The sequence below is a fragment of the Arvicola amphibius genome, chromosome 4, assembly GCF_903992535.2.
Source record: "Arvicola amphibius chromosome 4, mArvAmp1.2, whole genome shotgun sequence".
Lineage (NCBI taxonomy): Eukaryota > Metazoa > Chordata > Mammalia > Rodentia > Cricetidae > Arvicola > Arvicola amphibius.
Genome location: NC_052050.1, coordinates 53,020,315 through 53,041,559, shown reverse-complemented (window position 1 = coordinate 53,041,559; position 21,245 = coordinate 53,020,315). Strand labels below are relative to the sequence as shown.

Genomic DNA, 21,245 nt, shown 5'->3' with positions numbered 1-21,245 from the left:
ACAGAATAGAGGATCCAGAGGCAAACCCACACAGCTGCAGCCATCTGATTCTCCAGACTGGAGAAAGGCCAGCGTCTCTGACAAATGGTGCTAGGAAAACCGGAGAACTACATCTTAAAGACAGAAACTAGATGTCCGTCTCTCACCGTGCACAAAAATCAATTAAAAGTGGATCAAAAACTTTTAAGATCCCAAACTCTGAGTCATCTAGAAGAAAACATTTCAAAATATGGGCATAGGCAGACCTTTCTAAACAGACTCTGATGACTCAGAGATAGGACAATTTGACAGGGGGGCATTGAAATTAGGGGCTGGTGATGACCAGGAGAATGGAGTAGAGCCTGAACTCCTGGGTTCAGCTCCTGGCCCCCCCCCCAAAAAAAAACCCACCCTGGAAAGGAGACCGTGGTGGTGCAGCCTCCAGAATGAGACAGCCTGCCAGCTTTTCTTCTGACAGAGCTGTAAACACCAAAAGAACTAATAGTCCTGTTGATAAAAGGCCAGATGAACCTAACCCTTTTCAAAAGTATGACTGGTTATTGAACACATGAAGAAAAGAAAGTTCTGCATCCTTAGACATCAGGGAAATGCAAATCAAATTATTAGACTCAGTCTCATCCTAATTGCTGACATCTGGAAAACAAACAGCAGCAAATACTGGCAAGGGTGAGGGTAGCTGCCGGTGAGAGGTGGATTTCTCCATCTGTTGTGGAAAACATTGTGGAGGTGCCTCAGAGAAAAAAATAGAGCTGCGGCAGTACCCTCCTTAAGGACGTACCCAGAGGAGTCAATCACCATACACTAGGTGCTTGTGAACCTATGTTATCCCAGCACTATGCATAGTGGCTGTGTTTGGGAATCCACCTAGGTGGCGATGCATGAGTAGAAGCTGTATCGAAATATTATAAGCCATAAGATAAATGAAATTAGGCTGTTTGCAAGAAAATGAAATCATGTGTTTGCACGTGAATTTAGGTACCCACAGAGGGCATGAGTTGGGTTCACTATGCTGGTCTAGCAGTTGGGATCCTTTCAGCCACAGGGAACATAATGCTACCAAAGCTGCTTAAAGAAAATGTTCCCATGTTGGAGGCTCCACGTTAGAAAGTTGACTATTTCAGCCGCCTGGTGCTGCCATCCTACACTCGCCTCTTTTGCCTTGCTCAGAGTGTTCCCCTTATTCAGCCTGAATTTTCTCATGGTTTCCAGATGGATGCAGTAGTTTCTAGCTGCACTCTGGGCAGAGCCATGGGAGAGGAAGAAGATACTTTGCATGAGTAAAACATTCATATGGCTAGGAAGTCTATAAAGCATCTACCAGGATTCAGGGAAGGTCCTCTCATTTTGTCCTCCACTCCCACACAAAGTAATTATTGTTTTTGCATATCCTAGGATTCTCTGACTCTTACACCAATAAACGGGTATATTCTCTTATTATCTACAGTCTTTCATATAAGTAGGAAAATATTATGTATTCCATTTGACAATGTCTTCTTATAGCTGATTATATCTTAGAGATTTTTCCCAGTCAGGAGATTTGTGGTTGATTTTTTTTTTGAGTCTTAGTATATTTTGTCATGCACAATACCATAATTAATTTAACTACTGTCTAATTAAGATATATGTGTTACATCTGTTCTCTGCCTTTTTTTTTAAATTACAAAAGAAGTTCAATAGTTTCTGTTACAGAAGTTCAGTACTGGTCTGGGATATGTGAGGCTGTCTCCCTCCAGCCCCCACAAATACAGAGCAGATATTCTGAAATGCAAGAGATCGCCCATGTGTCAATGTCTCTAGAGAAGATCTCAGAAGTGGGTGGCTGGGTCTTGAGGGCATATGTGTTGGAAATGCTGATGACATTTGGAAATGATCGCCCATTGGGTTAGAACCAGTTTAGACTTGTGCCCTCAGTTCCTGCACCTGTTTGCCTATGCACTCAGCTTCCCCAAGGAGAGTTGTTATTCTGCATTCTTCTCCAAAGTAATAGAGTTTTATACTACTCTCTTGGTACAGTTGTATGTAATTACTCCATGTAGTTTTAGTGACCTAAGGTTTTGCAGTTTTTAGTATTTAAAAACTATTGAGCTGGCAAGATGGCTCAGTGGATAAAACACTTGTCAGACAGGTGTAGCAACCTGGGTTTGATCCTGGAGCCCACCTAAAGGTGGAGGAAGGACTGAACTGACCCTGCAAAGCGTCCTCTGGCTGCATTATATACACAATAGTAATAGTAATAATAGTAATAATTAAAAACAATTGTAACTGTTAAGTATCTTGTCCATTTGGCATCTACTAATGGAGATTTTGAGCCCCACTGTCCTCTAACTTGGCCATCTTAAGTTTATGTGGGTGGAGGTGGTGGTTTTGTTGGGTGATAAGTTCCTCTGGTCCACCTCTGGACCTTGTAGGTGTCTGTCAGTTCTTTCTGTTGGTGTGCCAGCTTTGCAGTCTAATTGTTGGTGGGTCCAATGTTAGCACACAGTAAGTGGGACTCATTGCCTGCCATCAAGCCATTAAAAAAGGCTTTGCTTTTTTAAAATTGCCTTTTTATTTATTTGTGTATATGTTTGTAGCTGGAGGCTTTTCTCTGTCTTGCCTGGTCCCACCGGACCACTTTCTCTCCCACCTGCTGGTCCCTGTAGCTGCTTAGAAAATAATCATTCAGAGGCTTAATATTAATTATAATTGCTAGGTCGATGGCTCAGGCTTATTAGCTAGCTCTTACATATAAATTAACCCATTTTTAATAATCTGTATATAAACCAAAAAGGCTCTGGATTGCCATGGTTGGATTGGTTATTTGAGGTAGGTAGCATTCTGAACTGAAATGAAGACTGTCACGTTCTCCAGGGGAGCGTCTTGACCAGAGCTGATGTTCTGCAAATGGGAAGAGATGGGAGGAGGGTGAATTAGTGGACTCTGGTCGCTCCTCAGTGTTCTCCCTAGCTCCCTTGGCACAGCTCTCATGAGTATGAAGTTTCCCAAGGAGCCAGAGACTCATCTCCAGTTCTTTGACTTCAGAAGGAACTTTTATCTCCTGCTGCTCTGTCCTAGAGAAGTGATAGCTCACTGGCCCTTTGGGTTATTTTATTTAGGCTAAAGTCTATTTAATAGGTCATTGCTTTTAACCCCCAGTTTGTCTTTGTAAGAAGCTGAGCTGTTTCCACTTTCTACTTCTTCCTCAAGAGGTGGTGAATACTTGTGCAATGCAACCCAGTTTCAGCACACACACTCGTACACATTCACATGTATGCACCCCGACATGTAATGTGCACACACATGCATACACACATGCAGACATGTACACAGGCACTATCATGCTCACAATACATTTATGTACATGTACAGTCAGACTCATACACACACACGTGTGCGCAGTTTCATAGTGCTGGTTTCTTCAGTAGGCAGATGGTTTTGTGCATTGGGTGTTAATTCTTGTTTAACTTTTTGAGAAGCAGCAGTTTCTGACTTTGTCTTCAGAAGTGAGAGAAATGTTGCAGATTAATTTGTTGCATGGATTGATACAGTATTGCAGTAAGAAGGAGTGTTTGGAAAAGGGAGGGCTCGAAACCCTGGTTTGTTTTTGTTTCAGGACAGGGTGTCATATCATGTAGTGCAGGCTGGCCTTTCACTCCGTAGCCGAGAATGGCCTTGGGACTTCTGACCTCTGCCTCCCAAGTGCTGGGGTGACCGTTGTATGCAAGCATGCCTAGTTTTTTATGCTCTTCTGGGAATTGAACCCACCCTGCCCCTAGGATTCCTGTTTTCGTTGTTTTCTATTAACTAGTGGTCTGATACTAGCCACACTCTGGACACGGTGGACAGTTTTGTTATTTTGCTTTGGGCCCCTGGGAATCATGTCCAGGGCCTCGCACACACTAGACAAGTGCACTGTGCCACTGAGCTACTGCCCCAGCTAGGGATCGTTTTTCTTGAGGAGGAAAATTGCATCCACCATGTGGCAAAGCCCTTCTTCTGACTCATGATTTCCGCCCTTTACCAGAGCTCGAACCCAAGGCCTCATGCATACCAGACAAGTGCTTCCCTGCGGAGCCACACCCTCCTTCTGTGACCCTTTTGAAATAAGCAATTTGGTTGAGATTATTCGGGCAGAATGATGAAGCTCTGGGGTAGTGCAGTAGCTTGTGGTAATTTAATAAACTACTTGTTTTCGCAGAATAGTAAAGTGTATACTATTGCTTCTGTGCTCGCACCACTTACAGATTGACCTGGAAAATTGAAAGTGCTGTGTTAGGTGACAAGCGTCAAACTGTAAAAGAACTATCAATGAAGACGGGGTTCTCAGCCCTGACACGTGCTTTCCCATTTCCCTCTGGGGCAGCCACGTTGAACAGTTGTCTGTGTGTCCTTCTGGAGAGATTCTGCACGCATGGCTGCAAACATGCCTCCAGGCCCATCTCTAACCTCTGTTTCTTCACACAGATGTGTACTCTGTACTCTGAGCTGTGTGTGGTGTCTTTGCTCTGTGCCTTGGAAAATATGGAGCAGAGTTTAAAGAGAGTTGAGCAGCCTGCAGCCTGCAGCCTGCAGCCGACTCTGAATGTGGTGGAGTAGCTGCCTGAAGCGGTTGGCTTATGTATGCACTTCTGAGACCGGTTATCGCTTGAAGGGTTCTCTGTAGTCATTACTGTGGGTTAGTTTTTTTCTCCGCAAATTCAAGTTACCTTCCAAAGAAAAACCATGGGGAGACCTTATCTGTTTGGATGATTGATCAAGCAGTGAAACCAGAGACCGGTGGCTTTGACAGACTATTAGTCATTGCAACTCCAGATCACTGATCAAGTCACTGATGTATCCATTATTACCATGGGGAATATAAAAAAGCTGTCTGTTAGGACTGGTTAGAAGCAGCAACCTGGGGCTTTCTCAAGGGTTTACAGACCAAATAGCAACAACGAAAATGGGAAACATTTTAAGTTGTTCTTCATTTTGCTGCTTAAAGTAACTGAGCAGGGGTGTAGTTCAGTAGCAGGATCCCTGCCTATTACCAACAAGGCTCTGCATTAGCCCTCTAACTATCCTGCAGGAAAGTTTATTAAAATAACTTAAAACAAGGGCTGGTGAGATGGCCCAGTGGTTAAGAGCATCAACTGCTCCTCCGGAGGACCGGGGTTTGATTCCCAGCACCCACATGGTGGCTCACAACCATCTGTAACTCCAGTTCCAGAGAAGCTGATGGCCTCTCCTGGCTTCCATAGGCACCGAGCTCACAGCTGGTGCACAGATGTACATGCAGGCAAAACACCCACCTGCACAACTCACCCCGCCCCCACAAAATAACTTGAAATATGCAGGCATAAACCTAATGAGAACTTAGCACCAAATACCATGAAACATCATTTAGAGAAACTAAGAAAAACCTAGTAGAGGGCTGGATGTGTTCAAAGATTAGAAAGGTCAGTGTGGTTAAGATGCCATCAGGTTGGACTGGAGAAATGGTTCAGAGTTTAAGAGCACTGGCTGCTCTTTCAGAGGTCCTCGGTTCAATTCCCAGCAACCACTTTGTGGCTCACAAATGTCTGTAATGAGACCTGGTGCCCTCTTCTGGCCTTCAGGCAGACATATAGATAGAATATTGTATATATAATAAATAAATCTTTTTTTAAATAAAAAAAGATGCTTTGGATTGTATTTCCAGAGCAAACCCACTTACAGTCTTCATCTGGATCTTTGTTTCTGTGTTGTCACTTGCTAAGCTGGCTTCTGCCATGATTTATGTGCCATGAAGAACCCAGCAGAGCCAGGCGGTGGTGGTGCACGCCTTTAATCCCAGCACTCGGGAGGCAGAGGCAGGTGGATCTCTGAGTTTGAGGCCAGCCTGGTCTACAAGAACTAGTTCCAGGACAGGCTCTAGAAACTACAGGGAAACCCTGTCTCAAAAACAAACAAACAAACAAAAACCAAAAAAACCCAAAAAACAAACAAACAAAAAAAGAACCCAGCAGAGCCAAGGCGGCACTGAGGACAGGGCAGGGTACAGCAGTGTTGTTGAGGTGAGGCTGCAGCATGGTGCTGCGCAAGGAGAGACAAGTGAGCCAGGAGAACAACGTGGGCTGCTTAGGATCAGTCACACACACGTCGCCACCTCACTGCCCCAGAGGTGACATAATGCAGTGGGAAGGTGGCTTTTTTTCAGAAGTGGCTTTAGGTCAACTGGGGAAAAAGGAGTTTGGCCTCTGCTGCCACCCAAGTAACAAGCCATTCCAGAGGGACTGTGCTCTTAAAAGTGAGGTCACACAAGAGCGTTTAGTAGAAAACCCAAGATCTTTATGACCATGATGTAGGAGCAGATTTCTTAGGCCATCAAAGTCACTAAACACAAAGAAAGTACATGGATAATCTTCATTAAAATCTGTCGTGGTTCCCCCCACCCCCGCTCCCCCTGAAAAAAAGAACAAAAGAAAAGGAAAAAAGACAAAAAAAAACGAGCGATGGTAGCACACACCTCTAATCCCAGCACTCGGGAGGCAGAGGCAAGTCAGTCTCTGAGTTTGAGGCCAACTTGGTCTACAGAGCGAGTTCCAGCACAGCCAGTGCTACACAGAGAAAGCCTGTCTTGAAACAAACAAACAAACAAAAGAAAAGAAACAAAGGGGGCTGGAGAGAGATGGCTCAGTGGTTAAGAGCACTGACTGCTCTTTCAGAGGTCGTGAGATCAATTCCCAGCAACCACATGGTGGCTCACAACCATCTGTAATGAAATCTGGCGCCCTCTTCTGGCATGTGGGCATACATGGAGGCAGAATGTTGTATACATAATAAATAAATAAATCTTTTTTAAAAAAAAGAGAAAAAAGAAAAGAAAAAAATCTGTTTTTCAAAGAAAATACCAAGAGTTAAAACAAACTAGAGTGGAAAGCAGTATTTGCAGGATAGTCATCTGATGCAGGAACTCTAGTGACCATAAATAAAGGCTCTCCAAGGCAGATGGCCCATTAGAAAGACAGCAGCAGAGGATGTGAAATCTCTTGGACTTTGCAAAAGAGATTGTGTGATTAATGTATGCAGAGGCATTGACTTTTGTTAGTCATCAGGAAATTGCAGACTATAACCATGATATCATACCGCCATACCTACCAGAACAGCTCGCATACAGTGCCAGGCATATGGAATATTCCTAGGATGTGGAGTTGCTGGAATTCTCATATACTATTAGTGGAACTGCTTAAGTATAGTCTCTCTAGAGACCGTGCACCCACTCAGATGGAACTCTCCCACGGACACGGAAAGGATGTTTACAGCAGGGCCGTTCTCGCAAGTTCCTGTTGGAAACACCCCAGTGTTCTCTGTAGTATAATGGCATATTCAGACATTGATACTACACAGCAGATGCGGATGAACTGTCTACAGGTGCACACCACACTGTGGATGGATCGCACAAATATGCTGAGTGAAATAAGCCAGACACAGGAGTACACATGTACGCTGCCATTCCTATAAAGGTGAAATTTATAGTGTTATGAATCACAAAAGCAAGTGGTTCCTTTTGGAGGAAGAAGTGAGCAGAATGGAACAAATGGGCTTCTGGGCCAGAGAGACTGCTCATCGGGTAAAAGCGCCTACCATGCAAGGCTGATGACATAAGATTGATCTTGGGAACCTATGTAAAAAGCCAGATGTGGTGTTGCACATCTGTAATCTCAAAATACAGCGAGATAAGAAGGTGGAGGTGGGAGAATCTTCTGGAAGCCTGCAGGCCAGCTAACCTAAAGTATGATATGCAATAGCAGAAACAAGAAATCCTGCCCCGGTAAGATGGAAGAAGAAGTGACTTCTGGACGGTGTTCTCTGATCTCCATGTGCAGTTGGAGCGTTTACGGCCCCACCACACTCCCAGAAGTCAAGGAAGTGGCTTCTGGGCTCTGGATGCTGCTGTTTCTTGTCCTGAAGGTGGTCACTGCAGTGTTTTTTGACCTGTATGCTTGCAGGTTTTCATTTTATATGTGCTACTTGAGCTAAATGTGTGTATGAATACAAATGTATGTTTTCACATACATGCTCTAACACATATGTAAGCAGAAAAACATCCTGAGCAGACCACAAGGTGGAGATGTAAGTCAACAGAAGAGGAAGCACACCCACCTTCCTTTGCTTCCTTCCCTGAGAACAAGGAGAGAAAGCAGGAACTGCCTGTGCTTCCTAAAGGCGAGGAAAGCAATCACACCACACAGCACAGTCCTGGTCTCGCTCTAGCCCTTCCCCTCCCTCTGTGTGGATTGCAAACCGCTGGTCATTTTTATGTCTGCCCCAAGCCCAGTCTGCTCATTGCTTTTTGTTTGTTTGTGGTTTTCACTTAGGTTTCTTTTTTATCCATCGCTTTTTCCCTTTGAAAAAAATTGACAAGCACACACACCCTGCCACTGTCTACCCACCTTCTGCTCCTCCTCTCCTCCTCATTTTCCTTTCTTTCCCTCCCTCCCTTTCTCCCTCTTTCCCTTTCTCACTGTTCTCCCTCTCTCCAGAGTCTCAAGTAGCCCAGGTTGGTCTTAACAACCACAGTATAACCTTGAATTCCTGACCCTCCTGCTTTTTCCTCCCAAGTGCTTGTTACATGTATGTGTTACCAGGCCTGGTTCTTATGCTCTTGTTGTTCTTGATTTTAAAATAGGAGGAATGTTTCCAATATGTCTTTCTAATAGTTTCCACATCACATAGGTTGTCACCCTTTTTTAAATTTTTTGTTTTGTTTTTCGAGACAGGGTTTCTCTGATTAGCACTCCTGCTTGTCCTGGAACTCACTTTGTAGACCAGGCTGGTCTTGAACTTACTGAGATCTGCCTGGCTTTGCCTCCCAAGTGCTGGAATTAAAAGCATGTGCCACCACTATCTGGCTTTTAAATGTATTTTTTTTGGCTGATATACCAAACCTTGTGGTTATACTGTGGTTGTTAATATTGTCTCTCCCTTCCCTGACACCAGCCTCCAATGGTAATGTTGGAGAGTTTTCTTAATCCCACTTCCTGCTGTTTATAATTATATTACTAGAAATGTATGTTTTTTTCTGAAAACAATTGATACACACACACACACACACACACATATGTATTTCTCTAATTTACTTTTTAAAATTTGCTTGGTCATTCCTCCGAATCAATAGGTTTAACACGGTCTATGCAAAGTGAGTACTTTGCAGCTGTCAATATGCCACCATTCCCGTAGCCACTGTCCATGTGTTGTTGTTGGGTTGGTTTGTTTTCTTCTCTGTAATTATATACATGGCTAAGGCAAATACTATGGGCACTGTGACCTCTGTTCTCATAGAACACAGAACCCCCCAAGATACGTGTGCTGGGAATTTAAAGGAACCACCCTGTCTATTTCTCAAAAGTTGTATTGCCTAAAGGAAGTGGGAGGGCCTGTTTCCCAGCCTGTTAGCCATCAGTGGGTGTCCCCGAACTTGGTGGGTTTTTTTAATCTACGGGTGAAAGAAAAGAGTCTGTTTTGCATTTCAGTACTTGGTATTATAATGGCGTAGTGATGACTTTGGGCATGGAAAATAAAGATCTCTACAGCTGCATGTATTAATTTTAAATTACAAAAGTTATTTGGGAATTGAAAAGGAGCAAAATCCCAGCCCATTAATAAGCAGGAGGAAGGAAGAATTACTATGCACACTGTATTTTAGTTCATTGCCCTGTTTGTTGTTGTTTTTTTAAATATATTGAACAATTTCCAGGTTTTGCTTTTTTTTTTCCATTCTTTTTGTGCGTGTGCACATGAGGACCGTGGATTGACACCTGGTGTCGTCCCCAACCACCCTGCATCTTATATTTTGGGACAGGGTCTCTCACTGAATCCAGATCTTACTGACTCAGCTAGAATGGCTGTCCAGTGAGCCCCAGGGAGCCTCCTGCCTCAATCCCCCCACTCCCAGCACTAGCAATAAAGCATGGTACTGCAATACCCCGTGTGTTTTGCTTTTGTTTCTTGTTTGTTTGGACACGGACGGATTGCGCTTTGGTTTACAGATGACCATGCAGAGTCTCAACGTTGCTGTGTCGGAGCTGAACCAGCTTCAGAGAGGGAGCCAGCATCCTTTGCTCTAGGTTTTGTCTCCTGTCTCTCTTGATCTTGGTTTCCTACCACTCTTGCGTGGCCCCGACAAGGGGTTGTGGCTTGTCTTTTCCTCACTGGCTTTGAGTACTCTGTCCTTTCTCCTGCTCTCTGCATCTGTGGACAGTTGTACCCACAGCACCCTATCGCCAACATTGCATTGTGCGAAGGAGCAAACGATTATCAGAAAACCTGGGTTTGAGAAGATAGCCATGACTCTTGGAGCTTGTGAAGCTCATATGTGATAGGTCCATGTGGAGGCCCTTTGTGGGCTGGAAAGCGCCCCGGGACCAGGAGTGAGTGAGTGCTTTCTCTAATGTTGGCAGAAGAAGAGGCAGATTGCATGTTGTACAAAAGTCTGTCTTTTCACAAAATGTCTAGAGAACAACACAGTGGCAGATGTTCTTATACAGAATCATGTGGCCTGGGTCGTAAAAGCTTTGCAATCTATTAGAAGAAGAAGGTGCCAGGGGAAGGAGGCTGAGGAAGCAGGAAGGCATGAGAGGTGAATAGTCCTGAAAGATGAGGACAGTCTGTACACCATGCCCCTTTTTTATATATTTCTTAAGTCAGGGTCTCCCTCTAACCCAGACTGGCCATTGGGCTTGCCTGTGTGTACTCGAATATACCCCAGGCCATCCTTAGATTTGCAGAATCCTGCCTCGGGTCCTAAGTTATGGAAAACAGATAGGCGTGTGCCACCCTGCCCACTTTACTTTATGCTTCCCTGGATTCTACTGCCCCTGAAGCAGTAGCTTTCATGCCAGTCTGTAGATTGGTGCCCAGATGGTTGCATAAAAGTCACCCAAGGGGCTAGAGAGATGGCTCGGAGCCATCAGATGGTCAAGAGCACTGGCTGCTCTTCCAGAGGACCCAGGTTCAATTCCCAGCACCCACATAGCAGCTCACAGAACTGTCTGTAACTCCAGTTCCAGGGGTTCTGACACCCTCACACCAATGCACATAAAATAAATGAATTATTTTTAAAAAATCACCCAAGGGGCCTTACAGACTCTGGGTTCTGTCCCTCAGGCAAAGGGTGCTGTGGTTAAAAGTATGGGCCTCTGTTTCATTAATTCACATCTGTAGGTGTGAGTTGGCTGAATCAGTATAATAAAAAATTGGATTGTTGAGGTTAAAGTGATGGCCATGTAGGTGGTCCTTGGCGCTGTGTGTATTGATTGTATATACATTACCATTTGACACCCTTAATTAGTCTTTTAGTGCCATATTTGCATTTTTATACATCGGTTGCCAAACAGATTTGTCCCACTGTTGCCTGCCAACCAGTGATTTCATGACACTACACATAGCATGTTTGTTCCCAGAAGAGTGCTGGTGTGCGCAATTAATTGAGCATTTTAGCATTATTTTATAAAGCAGTGGAGTGGAAACAGGCGTGCTGAATGGGGGCAAAGGATAATGTTGAGGCAGAGTTGACATGTTAGGCATGTGACATTTCTAAGTGCAAAATATGTATTGTTCGCCTCATCTGGGCCCTCACCAGATAACTGCTGGATTGTAAAGAACCGAGTGAATGAGAAACAGAGAACGGTGTCCAGAGATGTGGATCTCCATATTGTGTGGGCGTCTTGGTCACTATTGCACATTTTATGTCTAGCCATGTTTACAAGCACACATTGTGTATTAATGAAGTACAGTTGGCTTACAAATGCAGTAACAGTTGGCTGCTTACTGTAACTGAACTTCCCTCACTGGCCAGCAGAAGGCGCTCAGTCACCATGAAGCTGGTGTTGTCGTTGGTACTTAGGCTGGACCGCTTAGGTTTTTGTGTGCCACTCATTGCCTTTCTACTTTTAAGGTACCTGTGACGATCAAACAATTCATCCAAAGAGCACTTTTCTTTTGGTGCTGATTTTAGATTGCAGAGATGATTCTCCTTGGGGATAATACTCTGACTTCTGATATTTGGATTGGAGGCTAAAATAATGTCCTCTGATGGCCTGTCAGTCAATGCTCTGTGTAGCTCTTCTACTGTGAACTGTTTTGTTAAGATTTTCATTTAATATGGAACCTTTTATTAATATTTAAAACGGCAACTTATGGGATTTTAAAGAAGGACCAATTGAAGATTGCTGGGTGGAAGGAAGCTGAAGGTCTAGCAGATGGGCCGCCAGCCTCCCGCCGTAGATCACGATATTAAAGTAGCAGTTGTACGTCAGAGTTATTATTAGCTGGCATATTGAAGTTTGAAAGGTAATGAAAAACTGCCCTTTTTGAAATTGTATCAGTTCCCCCAAGTCACCCAGCTAAGTCTGGCGAGCAGTTTGCAGGAGAAAATTGGGATTGGTTTAAAGTTGGGGAAAACAGTCGGAGATACAGCTCCGTGAGGGAGTGGGTACCTGACATGCACAAAGCCCTGAGTTTGATTCCCATCACTAAGGGAGAAAGAAAAAACAAAAGCAAAGCAAACAGACAGAAAAATAATTGCTTACAGTAGGTTTGAGGGTGCTATGACGAAATGTCCTTAGTTGAGAGGCAAGGAAATGTTACCTGTGTATGAGTTATTATTCTGACCTTCAACTTCCTGGGCATTATTTATTGAAAGTATTTTGAGAATCAACTTCGGGTTAGGCACAGTGTTGGGCATTCTCCATTCCTAGTGTATCCATTTTATGAGTTTACTTCTCAGCCCCTAGATTAGTGTCTCTATACAGAAACTTCTCCTTATTTGTAGTATGGGTGGGTGCGTGAGTAGGTGGGTGGGACACAAACCGGGACAGTGTAGAGCACCAGGCTGAAGGAGGCACCCTGCACCCACAGATCGTTAGCACACTAATGCTCTCACGCCAGCACATTAGTCTAGAGTGAGCAGTGTTATTTTGGGTTTGTTTTCAGAAACTATGTTGAACTTTGAATGCTAATGAGAAATTGCCTTTTCCCTAAGTTGTATTGATTCTCTTGACTCAAGTGGACTTAGAAATGTTCGTCCCCCTTTATCCGGTCTGCTCCCTGGGACTAGCAGCATTAAGTCAGTGTGCTGATTGTCTGTTCCTTACCGTTCCCTGTTGTCATTGTCCTCCTTCTGACTTCTTTGCCACCCCTCAATTTCTGCACCAGCTCTTTGGCCTCCCCACCTCCCTACTGCAGCCTCTTGTCGGTGTGATCCAGTCTGCACATTGTTGCCAGAGTGTGTCTCTAAAGAATTTATGTCAGAGAGTCCATTTCTGATTGAAATTTGAGCCTCTGTGCATCTTTATATCCACAGAGCAAGACTACACAGAACGTTTTGAAAAAAGGAATTAGCCTTTCATACCATAGGGGCGTTTTCACATCTGTGGGTAAGGCCAGCTAGAAACCTTTGTCGATACAACCCAGTTCACTGACACCCTAGAAAGAGCTTCACTGCTGCCGACTGTAAACCTCCCTGTGGTCTGTGAATGCTCAAACATTGATATTTTTTTCTAGACAAAACAAACATTTTCCATAGTCGGGTTGACATCTTTTTGAAATGCTAAGAAAAGCTACTTCTTGGAATTCACTTCTTTTCAGCTCTCTGTTCAGTTGATAAGAATGCCCTCCCTGTGAACTCTGACAGGTTCCAAACGAATTTGTCAGCAGGGAGATGGATTATCTGTGTGCTCCCCTCGTGTTATTATAATTTAATAACATACACTATTTTCTTTGGATGCCGAAAGTGCGATCCCATTATGTCCTTACAAGTGATCATGAGACATGTTCAGGACTCTAATATACTCCCATGCTTATTAATGTTGTGTTTTTATTATTACAGATAAGGTCTACCTTCAAAGAATATGCACAGAATTTATCGATTTATTAAAAAGCACACACACACACACACACACACACACACAAACACACACAGGCATCATCCACTGGTGGGCTTGTACTCCCAGCACCTGGAGAGGTGGAAGCTGAAGCGTTATTTGAGTCCAATAATTCAAGACTGGCTTGGCCTGGGCTCAGAAAAGAAAGCAGGAGACGCTGTTGCAGAGGCTCCGTGGTAGCACTCGCCTGGCCCCGGGTCTGCTCCACAGTAATTTAAAGGGAAAACCAAATCTGTTGCATCTCAGAGGTGTGGTAATTAGCATGCCCTTTCTGTAACTTAAGAGATCTCCTGACTTGTCACTGCCAGTGCAAGGTGGAACTGGAAGGTGTTTTACTGACAGATTTCCCTTCCAAAGCAATTCTCTCCATCTGCCTGAAAGCATCAGTCTTCCGTGCTAACTCGTAGCACTTAGCAGGTAGCAGTTGATTAAGACTTCTGTTTTAATTTCTCAAGATGAGAATGTTAAGCCCCGTTGTCATCCTGGCTCCCTTCAGCTAAAACCCTTGGGGTTGCCAGCTCTGTTTGTGTAAGCATTTCCTGAACGCCGCATCTCCAGCATATTCCGAGGCCTCATCTTGGGTGTTGGGGACATAAACATGACTGTCCTGTGGCCTCTCTCCTCACAGAGCTCATAATTTAGGAAGGGAGACAGATGAGTAAATAACTAACTACAATCCTCCCTGATAAATGCCACGTTAGAGGCTGCGAACAGAGCGCCCTGGGAGCGCCAGCGAGTGATTGATTTGAGGGAAGGGGGCTGGAGTGGGGATCAGGAAGGACTCCACAGCAGCAGTGACATTTGAGTTGAGCCTTAAGGGATGAATAGAATTTTGCCAGATGGACAAAGGGGGTGGGGTGGGGACACTGCAGACTCATGCAAAAACATGAGAGTGTGAAAGTTTGTGCCTTTGTCTGTGTGGTAGTGAGCAGTATGGGCTCAAGCAGAAGGGTGTGGAAGGCGGATGTTGGGAGCCGAGACCAGGGGGCCATCTTCTAAAGCTCACACTTAGCCTCTACTTCCAGGAAGTCAGAAGTTGTAAATAATATGATCTGGATGAGGATGACCTGGAGAGTCAGCTCGGCTGTACCAACGGGGTGGTGGGGTGGGGCACGTGTCGGCTGTGCGGAGATGAGGACAGGAACTTGGGAGCCATCTCTGAGGGAGACGGTGCTCATTGCTGAGATGTGGCCGAGGGATAATAGCAACAGTAGTAGCACAGTGCTCTGAACGGCTGGGCTTGCTAAGCAGAATCAAGAAGTGGGGGAGGACAAGCTTGTGGGACAAAGGAGTGGATTTGACTTCATATACACTCACTGCTTTAGGAATCTTGGATGAGACAGGCAGCGGAGCGCCTGTGGGGAAATGCCACAGTCATGCATTGGAAAGTCTTGACTTGGGGACTTGGCTAGAGAGTAAAGGGAGGGAGAATGTGCCTTTTTTTTTTTAATTTGAAAGTTTTTTTTAATTTTTAATTTTTTGAAGGGCTTCCTTTTAACGTATTTATTTCATAATATTTTTGAAATTCAAATAATCTTCCCTTAAGCCTCTCCCATGTATCTCCCCCAGATTTTTCACCTCTTTTTCTTTAATTGTTGTTTTACATATATGTGTGAAATTGATATATATATATATCACATATCATATATATTCCTAAGTATGTAAGTATACCTGCTCAGTCCATTTTATCATTACCTGTATGTATAGAATTTCAGGGCTGACCACTTGGCTTCTCTTTGCCTATTCATGTGCAAAGAGTGGCGCGGGGACACATAGGCATAGAGGAGCCCTGATGTCGCATTCCTGGCTGACCTGGGACATCAGTGAAATAAGAACACCGGCTCAGAGATGAGCAGGGAGAGGCTGTAGCCTAACTCTAGGAATTAGGTCATACTGGGAAGTCTTTCCTCTGTATTATGTTTACCGCTGATATTAGCTGCTGTCCACATTTTTGCTTTTATTCCCAATAAGTACTTAGACAACACACATACTGCATGCACAAGTACACACAAACTGCATACATAAACATATCTGTAGTCCTCATTTGCCACTTACTGAGATGGTTTAAAAACACCTCACATTTGTTGGGTTTTGTCCCTTAATACTAATACCTTAATATGATGTGTGTGGGGGAGAGAGAGACAGAGAGACAGACAGAGACAGAGAAAGAAAGAGAAGGGCTCAAAGCAAGGCATTTTAACAGTAATCTTGGAGCGCTGTCAGTTGCAATACACTCCTTGGAACGACTGTTTGAAGCTGGCTCCTGATGCACTTGTGAGTCTCAGGCGATTTTCTGGCCAGTCTCTGACCCGGGATTTTGCTGTGAGCCACATACAACTCCATGAGATTCATGCTGGTACTTGCAAGATGCCTTGGGAGTTAGTGGGTATGCTTGAGTTGCAAATTGCCTGTTTCGCTTCCCTTTTCATTGCTTTCTTCCTTGTCCTCAAAGCTAGGTAAAGCGAAGTGATTATCATGTGGATAAGTGAGAAACCTCGACATCTCGGGTTCCTGGGGCCAATCATGTAAAGTAAGGCCTTTAAGAACACGTCTATCTTTTTGATAGACTGGAAGAAAGTCATACTGGTGTTTGGCATGTTAATTGCTGCATTTGAATAAGAGACCAGACCTGTGCATAAAATCTTAATCCAAAGAATCAAAAACCAGCCTTTGCATTTGACCTGGGTTTTCTTGAAGGATATATTTCTTTTTTAGTTTTAAATTGACAAAATGTGAAATTAATACTTATTAAATATATACTTATAAAAATAATGCTGCCTCACAATGTAGTAATTGATATAATGAAAATGGGTAATTTATTGAAAAAGGTCTTATTTCCCAAGCACTATATCCAGCCCTTTGAACACACTATTACCACCCCTTCAGCACGCGCGCACACACACACACAAGTGCATGAGGACAGCACCTACACGGAGAAACTGTGTGGTGTCAGGACAAAGATTTCAGTCAGATTGTGTAGGGTTTTTTTTCCTCTATTGATTAAAATGGTTTCTACCAAAGTACTGAGAAAATAGTTTTTGAATACATAGATTACTCTGTTTAATCCTTGCTAAAACATCTAAAGGTAGATGTTACTGTCCATACATTGCCAGTAAGTAACATGCTGGTGGCTCTTCACTCTGCACTGGGGAGCAGGGTGCAACACAGGGGAGGAGGTTTTCATGTCTCCCTACCTACCTAGTGGTCAGAAGGCTTAACTATATGCAGGGCAGCAGTTGCTTTTAGGCAATATAAGAAGAAATGAGTGCACAGAGAGTCAGCCAGAGAGTGCCCGCACGTAGCAGCTGACACAGCTGTGGTGCTCCTCCCACGCCTCCATCATCCCCTCCCAGATTCCACCAGAGCAGCAACGTGAATGTATCACCTCTGTGTTGGAGTTGTAGAGGTGGTTTCCTGGGAAACGTGATTCTCGCATCCTTTGGACAAGGAGGCAGAGGCAGGGACTGTGTTCTTTGTTTTCAGACAGGGGACCAGTATGTGTTGTGCAAGCCAATGTGGGTTACTTCCAGGGGCGCTGGTCACAGCTGACTGTGACTCAACTGGTCACCCTTGACAGAGTGTGATGGTTATGATTGCATTCATAAAACTGGACTTGAAACCCTGCATGTGTTTCTGTTAGCAACCAAGCACCCTTTAGTGAGAAGTTTTATTATCTTCTTATGCTACAGTCTGTAAGCAAGTATTATATTTGTATGAAAAATAATATTGGTTCCCTTTATGTCACAAAGTCTGTGAAACAAACTTGGTTGCCATGAACAGGCAGCTTCCAATTTGCCTTGTGGTTTAAGACTTAAGAACCAACTTTGCTGGTTTTTTAGTCCAGGGCACTGTGGACAATTAGTGCAGTGCTGGGTTATTCCATCATCTCGTTATCGTATCATGTCTAGGGACCATGTTGTGTCTTTGCCTCGGACCCAGTTCCTAGAATAAGAGTGCAATAAGTTGTGGAGATGACTTTCTGAAGCATGCCAGGCTGGCCAGCTCTGTGCTGGTGTGAGTGCTTTTCAGCAGAGTTGTGTTTTGTGAGATACGTAACGTGTTTACTCGTGTTCTCAGGTCCAGCCTGATGAGCGAAGAAACGAAGCGAGGAACTCCCAGCCCATGGCTCTGCGAGGAGCCAGAGGAGACCAGAGGTTTGGGTTTTGATGAGATCCGGCAACAGCAGCAGAAAATTATCCAAGGTACTGATGGTCCTAGGGTTGTGGGTTGCAAACCGTCGCTTTGGCCCTCGCCTTGACTGTTTTCCTTCTCACCATTGAAAACTGGAGCCAAAGGACTGTTGCTGTTAAGATCTTGATTCTTTTTTTCTGTTATGGCCCCAGATGCTTGAGGAGAAGACGCCATTGACCCTACTGACTTGGCTGTCATCACTTTGCCCTTACCCTCAAGTTTGTCTGGCCCATCAGAACCTTTTCCTTTTTATTGTAGGTTACACCACATTTGCTTAATGTGCTATTTTTTAATTTTCTCATTTTTAACAGCTTTTTTAAAAATTGATTTTATTGAGCTACAATTTTCTCTGTCGCCTCCCTGCCTCTCCCCTCCCCTACAACCCTCTCCCATGGTCCCCATGCTCCCAGTTTACTCAGGAGATTTTGTCTTTTTCTACTTCCATGTAGATTAGATTCATGTATGTCTCTCTTAGGGTCCTTATTGTTGTCCAGGTTCTCTGGGATTGTGTTTTGTGGGCTTGCTTTCTTTGCTTTATGTTTAAAAACCACCTATGAGTGAGTACATGTGATAATTGTCTTTCTGGGTCTGGGTTACCTAACTCAATATGCTGTTTTCTAGCTCCATTCATTTGCCTGCAAATTTCAAGATGTCGTTATTTTTGTCCTGCTGTGTAGTACTCCTTTGTGTAAATGCACCACATTTTCCTTATCCATTCTTCAGCCAAGGGGCATTTAGGTTGTTTCCAGGTTCTGTCTATGACAAACAAAGCTGCTATGAACATAGTTGAGCACATGTCCTTGTGGCATGATTGAGTATCCTTTAGATATATACCCAAAAGTGGTATTACTGTTTCTTGAGGTAGGTTGTTTCCTAATTTTCTGAGAAATCGCCATACTGATTTCCAAAGGGGCTGTACCATTTTGCACTCCTACCAGCAATGCAGGAGTGTTCCCTTTTCCCCACAACCTCTCCAGCATACATTGTCATTAGTGTTTTTGAAGGTTTTTTTTTTTTAATTCAGAAGTAATGTACTATTGCTATGGGTTCAAGCAAGATTAGAGACAGACAAGATGGAAAGTATTCTGTACTGCTTCTCCAGTCTCCAGACTAGAAGTGGATTAGTATATGTGTCTCCAGTCTTGTTTCTGTATACAATACATATTTTATGTTAATAGGGCCATGAGGTACATAGCTATCTCACTACATGAACCACTTCCTAGTTTTTGTCTTAATATATTTTTCCATGTCAGTATGCTGTTCTTTGTAAAGACAGCTTTATTGAAGTATAATTGGCATTATCATAAGCAGCACATATTTGCTATGTATGATTGTTTGAACTTCAGCACACACACAATGAAGCCATCACTCCAGTCAAGATAGTGAACCCAGTTCTCAGAGGGTTCCTTCGTGTCTCTTGGAGAGTCTTCCTGTTGTCTCTCCCCGATTCCGAGACAACAGCTGATCTGCTTTCTGTCAGTACTAATTGGTTTCTGTTTTCTACAGTTTCATGTGAGTAGACTCATACGGTATTTACTCTCTTGGGAAGGGGGTCTGGCTTCTTTCTTTATGGATAATTTTTAAATGCATCTGGATTGTCACGTGAATCTTTACATGATCCCTCCCCACCCATGGTGTCTTTTGAAATAGTTTGCTCCTTTAGTAACTTGTAAGATATTTTCTTCTGTCCTTTCAGTTCTTTTGTCAGACACCTTTGGGTTTTGTTTTTAGAAAGAGAGCAGGTTTAGTTAGGATGCTGGCTAAGCGGTAGCAAGCTCACAACCGTAGACACATGCATGCTTTGTGGCTGTTTCCTTGTGTTCTTGCTTCCCCTTTCTCTTCCAGTGGTGCCTCTCACACTGTGCAAGTTCTTAAGTCCAGTTCATCAGTTTCCTCCAGTACGATTTCTGTTTTGATTATATCTAAGAAAATGTTCAGAGGGCTAAAGCCACAAGATTTACTGCCTTTTTCTTCTAGTAATTTTATAATTAGGCTTTTACATTAGGCCTGTGATCTTTCTCAACTGGTATGTAGGCAACGGGCTCTTTTTGCATTTGCATATCTATTTGGCTTAGAGGCATTAAAAAATAAGACTGTTTTCACTACTGAATTTCTCACCTTTGTCAAAAACAGTCAAGCGGTGCATATGTGTATAGCCTGCTTCCAGGCGCTGCTCCTCTCCGGTAGTTTGTTTGTGTGCTCCCTTCTACCACTAGACCAAGCCACACAGGCCCGACAGACTTTGGTTTTTCTCAGTATTTCTGGGTATTCCCAGGGTTTTTATACTTACATCTGAATTTTAAAATCAGCTTTGAATTTTTGAAAACAATGACACTTGTAATTTTGATTGCAGTTACATTTTTTATACTCTTTTGGAGAGAGCTGATGTTCCATCATCAAGGCTCTCCTGATCCGTAATGTGAGCTTATCACTAAATTAACCTTCGCTTCTCCTTTCGCTTGCCTAGTATTGCCTTTCAGATTTCACCACACACACCGTCTTTGCCTTCCGTCAGACTTATCCCTAGGCACTTCACACTTTAGTTATTAGTACCACTTTACAATGGTCAGTATCTGATTGCTGCTTACATATAAAGCTGCTGTCTATTTTTGTGTTGTTTTTAGATCATGCAGCATTGCCTCCTCTCACTAAAATGCTCTAGTAGATTTTGTTGAATGTGTAGGTTTTCTTGACACAAATAATTGTTATCTATGAGTAAGACAATTATATGTTTTAATTTTAAGATACATACCTTTAATTTGTTCTTCTTGCCTTGTTGTACTTGCTACAACCTAATACATTGTTGGAAATAGATATTTTTTCCTTGTTTCACTTTTAATAGGAAATGTTTATTTGGATCCAAGTTTTGTGGATTTGCCTCCAATATTGGATATTTTTGAATTTTCTAGAGATATTTTTGTGGTTTATAGTGCTTTTATTTTCACATATTTTAAATATTTTATTTTTATTACATATATATGTATTATGTATATATGTATATATGTACGTGTGTGCAGTACAGGCCATGCTGCGCTTTGTGGGGTCAGTTCTTTCTTTGTTGACTGAGGTTTTTTGTCCCACCAGGTCCCACAGTCGTTTAGCCCCAAAGAAACACACAGAGGTCTACATTAATTACAAACTGATTTGCCCATTAGCTCAGGCTTCTTATTA

The 21,245-nt window shown here is 43.3% G+C and overlaps 1 protein-coding gene across 1 annotated transcript in view; it reads left to right on the top strand.

Moving 5' to 3' along the window:
* Stx8 (syntaxin 8) overlaps positions 1 to 21,245 on the top strand; it is a 245,541-nt gene that overhangs the window by 25,911 nt on the left and 198,385 nt on the right. Inside the window, exon 5 of the mRNA XM_038326921.2 lies at positions 17,961 to 18,085. Within this exon, the coding sequence (XP_038182849.1) occupies positions 17,961 to 18,085 (125 nt within the window). The remainder of the gene's footprint in view (positions 1 to 17,960; positions 18,086 to 21,245) is intronic.